The sequence below is a fragment of the Lactuca saligna genome, chromosome 6, assembly GCF_052625555.1.
Source record: "Lactuca saligna cultivar CGN05327 chromosome 6, ASM5262555v1, whole genome shotgun sequence".
NCBI lineage: Eukaryota > Viridiplantae > Streptophyta > Magnoliopsida > Asterales > Asteraceae > Lactuca > Lactuca saligna.
In genome coordinates, this window is record NC_136422.1 from 71438639 (window position 1) to 71444792 (window position 6154).

Here is a 6154-nt window from a genome sequence, read left to right on the forward strand (position 1 = left end):
CATACCTTTCCTTGATTTTTTTATTTTTTTTATTTTTTATTTTTTTTTATTTTTTTGCAAATGAATTTCTTTATAACACTTTATGTTTTTTACCATTTACCAATTTACCTTTTATCATTTTTGTTGTGATTTATAACTAATATTTGGAAGTTTTTATAACTTTTGAACGGAAAATCGAATGTTTGAAATATTTTTCATGTTTTCAAATTATAAAATAAAATTATGATTTATTTTGTGGGATTTTAAGATATCGATCTCGATCTTGCAAACCCAAAAACAATCTTATGTAGGATTCCAATCTTGACAACCTTGACTTAAAGCTTTTGTGTGTGTATGTGTATATGTGTGTGTGTTTTTTTTTTTTTTTTGTGTGTGGGTGAGGGATAGAGAGTTTGCTCAAGGAGCTTTTGTTGCTCAGATACCATTATATGGTATCGAAGGGAATTGAATCTCATATATATTACTATGAATCGAATTGAATCTCATATATTACAATGAATCGATACATGGGTTTTTATAGCTATAATACATACATGGAAAGGAAATTAATAAGGATCTAATACAGAAATGTATTAACACTAATTTGGCTGTATAAATATTCTGAATTTGAGTGTTATTTGTTGCCTTGGGTATATCCGCGACATGATTGCTCTTTACAAATTTATAACCAAAACAAATGATTTGATTAAAAAAAAAAATTAAACAAGAGTAATAGTTAAAAAATAATTCTTAAATCAGTCGAATTGCTTTGGTTTAATCAAACTTGTAGACATAAATCAAAATAAGCCCACTTAGTGAGCACGCCTTCATCAAAAAAGAGAGAGAAAGAGATGAGTATTAGTAACTAAAACTTTAATTTATTAAATTTCCAAGCATAATTGATTATTGTAATTTAAGTATTTAATAAAGTGAACACATATTCTTCTCTTACTTCATTCCCCATATCTTTTGTAGCTTTACCAACACACACACTTCCGTCTTTTGTCGTGCCTTGGCCATTGACCAAAAGCACTCGCCCAAAATGGGTACACCGTCCAAGGTGGCTGCACTCATGGCGGTGCTGTTACTTCTCTCCGGCAGACTCGCGACGGCGACGTGGTGTGTTGCCAGAAGCGACGCCACACAGGAAGCTTTACAAACGGCACTTGACTACGCATGCAGTGCCGGAGCAGACTGTGCACCATTGCAGCAATCTGGTCTCTGTTTTCTTCCAAACACCATCCAAGCACACGCCTCCTACGCCTTCAACAGCTATTACATGCGTAAATCAATGGCTCCCGGATCTTGCGACTTTTCCGGCACCGCCACCATCGCCAAAACAGACCCCAGTTATGGATCTTGCGTTTATCCACCGACTCCGAGGTATATATGCACCATTTCATTTGTCTTATCTCTCTCATATGTTTAGTCCGATTGGGATCAAAACCACCGTCTTACCGCCGTATCATTTCAGCTCCGCAGGAGGAACGACACCAATCACGACTCCTAGTTCAGGCATCACTCCGCCACCACCGTTCGGAGGGCTGAGTCCAGACAATGGCATGGTACCCACATTAACCACCCCGCCAAATTCTAAAGCTTTCTCTACGTCCGACGTGTCAAGAATCTTACATCTCAACACCATCTTCATAGTCTTCTTGTTCATCTTTTAATTGATCAAGATTAATTTTTTCGGCATGATTTGCTTTGAATGTAGAAGGTAGACGATTATTAGTAAAGTTTTGTTAACACAATTTGGTTTAACCATGATCATCTAACTTTAAAGAAAAACCAAAGCCACATGAAACTGAAGAAATCTATCATATAATCTACTTAAAAACTTTCAGGGTAGATTGCAATAAAAAATAAATCATGGGTCCACGATGTGGAGCCATGTGGACCCATGATTCAAACATACAACAAATATTGGGTTGACCCATCTTACAATCTATGCTATACAAAATCTGTTTTAGAACCCTAACAGATACAACAACAAGAAGCTTCACTTTGCTGATCTCCAGAGCTTGAGTGTAGGTTTAGCTTTAACAACAGGGCATCTTTCAGGCTCACGAACAATAAATATTTGATCACCCGACTCATTATACATGTCTTGATTTCTATGCCATGTCCATAGAGCATGTGTCTCATTCTTCACTTCAAGAATCCCATGCCCAAAGCTACTTTCTCTATAAGCACTATATTCAGGTTGTCGATCCCAACAGAAGTTCCCTGATGCTGGACCTGATGTGAAATTAGTTGCACAAAAACCACCCATGAATGAATCCGGCGTGGTGGAAGGTTCCGGGCAGTTGCCCGGTTCATCAGCATGTTTGACCGCCATCTTTTCTCTGTTGCCACCGTCTCCTACCGTTATGTGGACCGGACCACATGGATCCAACGTGTAGTTGTACACTCGATTTGTTCGTTCGTACGCATGTACCTGAAAATTTTTAAAAAGTAATTTTAAAATCTTTAGTACTTTCAAGTTTCGACAAAATGGTTATATTCTTCTTGCAACCCTTGAGCTGACCTACATTCACTGACCGAGAGTGTCATGTGAGATGTAAATCAGGTACACAACGGTCTGCTTAAGTGGCTGACAGAATCCAGATTGGAATTGAAACTCTGACACTGTATGGATCATGTAACGCTTGAAACACTTACATGACCATTGAAAATTATATCGACGCCGGCATTGTATAGTAGTTCTTCCATGGCTACCCTCATGCATTCGACTTCTTTGTAATGAGAAACATAGGTGTTGTACCATGGTGGATGCCAAACACCAACAAGCCATGGTGTCACTTCTCGATTGACATTCGCCAAGTCCCTTTGCAACCACTTGTATTGATCCGCTGTAGAAAAAAAATGACACAAATCGATATCAGTGTTAGTGTCTCACATCAGCTAGATATACAGTTTCATTTACGTTAGAGTTTCTTTCTCTCTTTAAAAGTGCTTTTGGAGAAAAAATCAAGAACCCCACATATCTAACATGGTATCAGAGCTATCTGAATAATCAAATAGTGACAAGTGTAAACAAGATTGAGTTTTACATGATTTGTCATAAGCAATGTAGCCACCAAGCATTATGAAGTGTATTCCTCCTGCATTGAAGGAGTAGTACATAGTAGATTTGGAGCCACTTTCTTTAGATGGAAAGGCAAATCGTGCACTATAAGCTGCAAATGTTGTGTTGTCAACTTGCTCTTCGATTTCATGGTTACCTTCTATAGCCATGATTGGTACTTTAGATGTTAATCTCTGCATAAACCTGAAATCAATCACTCATCAGCATCTTCAAGAACAAAAGCATATAACTTTAGCATCAAGATTCGATAAAGATTCAAACTTTCACCTTCCCCAGAAATCCCAACGTGGTTGATAAGTTTCATGAATAGGAGTATTTGAGAATGAACAAGAATAGCAATCTGAACCAGTGCCATTTGTTAGATACAAGTTAGCATAAGTTGCATCTCCTACAAGAAGCACAAGATCAGGTTGGTTTTGGATGAGGTGGCTCACTGTTGATGTTGTATTATAAGTAAGACCAAGATCACCCACAATTCCTATTTTGGGGTAATTTTTAGGGCTAGAAACAGGCATAGTCTTGAAATGAAAAACACCACTCATTGATTTAATCGAAGGATCTCCACATCGATAGTAATAAACAGTATCTGGAGATAATCCTGCAAGATTCATACACCAAGATTTGAGATTTCTTTTATTATATGAAAATCAAGAAATTGAAACTTTTAGAAACTAACCTGTTAGTCGAACATGGTGGATGATACCAGAAGTGTAGTTTTGAAGGCCTTTAAATGGGTATAGCTGATTGTAAATCAGAGAGTAACCCTCTGTTTTTTGTGTTTGTTTCTTCATAGATTTTACTTTTCCATATTCTACAACACTAGCTACGCTTTCGGGATTTAAGGGTTTTATATTGTCACCAATTTGATAATCACCTGCATATTTCAGAATTTTTTTGATCATTTCTCCTTCAAATAATCTAAAAAATCCCAAATTCAAACTCCAAAGCGAGCATTAACCAGAGCGACAGTGAAATTTCGTGATTTTGATTGTCTTTTAAAGCATATGAGAGTAAATTAACGAAAGCGGAGGTGTAATTCCTAATTTGTTCTTATCAAAAACCTAATCATTATCGGAAAGATTAGTACCTGTAACCCATGAAATCCAAACAGAATCATGGGTGGTGGAAAGAGAAATCGATATCTGTTCAGGTTGAAACCCGTTAACAGTTCTCCGGACACGAGGGTCATCGGACGGCAAGTCCACCGCATTCCCACGAAAACTCTCATCCAGTGGCACCGTCACCGGCGTAAAAGGTCCGTCAAGAGTGGTCGGAATACCACCGTCACCTTTGACGATCTCACCGCCGAAAACAAAACCCAAAAGAATTAACACATAACAATAAAACCCAATCAGAATCACACTCCCTCCTTCTCTCTTGAACATCATTTTCCTACATCGAAGGTGGAATGTGGAGGTCTACGTGGTTTTAAAGTTCGATTGATGGCATATCGGCATATCCTAAAGAATATTACTTGGAATCTTTATGCGTTGCAGAAAATGACACTTTCTTCGATTTGGGTGCCGATCAGCCACCGCAGCCAATTACATACGGGGTTTTGCTGTTTTGTTTATTACTTTTTTCTCCGATTTCACGTCGAGAAAGATGGAAGAAGTGGCGTGGCGTCTTCGTAACCATCGACGGTTGCTTGCCGTTTGAGACTCATTTTTATTGAAGACTGAACCTTTTTTTAGGATATCTCTATCCAATCCGTTAAACATTTGTGTTTAGAACTTTGTTTTTTTTATATGATTATATTCGATCGACATAACAATTATGTTAAAATGATTAAAAATTAAAAATGTTATTTTTTATAAAATTTTATAATAAAAAATTCGTCAAATCTTTATTTTTAATATTTTTAGATGTTCTATAATTATCTTAAATCCTTATATCAAGTAACCATTATCTTAAAAATCTTATTTTTATAAAATTTTATAATAATAAATTCGTCAAAATTTTTATATTTAATATTTTTTAGATGTTCTATAATTATCTTAAATCTTTATATCAAGTAATCATTATCTTTGTATAATGTTATAGCTTGGAGTTGAATCTCAAAGTATAACTTCATTTTAAATCCAATAGAATAAAATCATAGGTCACCTTTTGTGTACCTCAAAATTAGAGCTTCGGTGATTTCGGAATTCATCACGCATGTGATAGCCCTAGTCTCCAACCGAAGTTTTACTTCTGTAATTTATGAAATCGAATGGTAACAGAAGCGGGTCATGATGGATGGTTGTCACACCCCGAAATCGATGGCGGAAACGTTCCGGGGCGGAGGACGTTATGTAAAGTATGACAACCAATGTATAGTAAGCATAGTAAACACAACCATTACATTACATAAGAATATTTACAAAGTAATATATGTTTTATATATACATTAGTATAACAAAAGTAAAGACCAAACTGTTAAAATGCTCCGTCTTCTCCAAAAGGGTTGCGGAATACCTGTCTAATGTTGACATGAGAATACAAGCAATTTTAAAAATATCAGCATAAAGCTAATAAGTTCATAAGCGGTTTGTTTCTGTAAAAGAACAAGTTTCCTTTGGTTTTCCGAAAACGTTGTTATCCAAGAAAATCTCATATTTTCTTATATGAAAAGTTTAGTTATCCATTTCTTACACAACTTGGTTAAGAACAATTAAGTTATCCCAGGAAAAACCATTATTTTCCTTAAAAGTAGATGGTTGGTTATCAATTCGGAATGCGGTGTACAAGTATCTATCATACTTATAATGTCTAAGTGAAATATCTTGAAAGCCTGGTTATCCTTGAAAAGTACATTAGTTTTAACACGTATATAAAACTAATAAGTAAGCAGTAAAAGTTTCCATAATCTAAGTTGCGAGTTCTATAACCATACAATAAACTAGATAAGGCGCGTAACGGGGCCAATATCGTTTTATGACTTTTGTCACCTGTGGACCAGTCGACCCCACTGTAGCTAGCAGCCAGGTGCGAGGTAGTCAATCCCGTATAGATCTATACACTCAAGTCACGTTTTTCCTCCAGGAGATTCTGGTTACGGGGGTGGTGATGGGTTTTGGTCATAAGACATCCTATGTGCTCATA

General features: G+C 36.3%; 2 protein-coding genes across 2 annotated transcripts; one reads left to right on the forward strand and one right to left on the reverse strand.

Annotated features, from left to right (window-relative positions):
* Nucleotides 1-1021: 1021 nt before the first annotated feature.
* On the forward strand, nucleotides 1022-1652 carry LOC145002708 (PLASMODESMATA CALLOSE-BINDING PROTEIN 1-like). Its single transcript, XM_078961923.1, has 2 exons — nucleotides 1022-1362; nucleotides 1409-1652. The coding sequence occupies exons 1-2, from the start codon at nucleotides 1022-1024 to the stop codon at nucleotides 1650-1652; spliced, it is 585 nt and encodes a 194-aa protein (XP_078818049.1).
* A 129-nt stretch (nucleotides 1653-1781) lies between these two features.
* PAP15 (purple acid phosphatase 15) lies at nucleotides 1782-4772 on the reverse strand. The gene is made up of 6 exons (XM_078959854.1): nucleotides 4158-4772; nucleotides 3747-3944; nucleotides 3338-3668; nucleotides 3036-3253; nucleotides 2644-2834; nucleotides 1782-2419 (listed from the first exon to the last, which is right to left on the reverse strand). Exons 1-6 carry the CDS (start codon nucleotides 4456-4458, stop codon nucleotides 1982-1984), a joined length of 1677 nt encoding a protein of 558 aa, XP_078815980.1. The 5' UTR covers nucleotides 4459-4772; the 3' UTR covers nucleotides 1782-1981.
* Between the last annotated feature and the right edge of the window lie 1382 nt (nucleotides 4773-6154).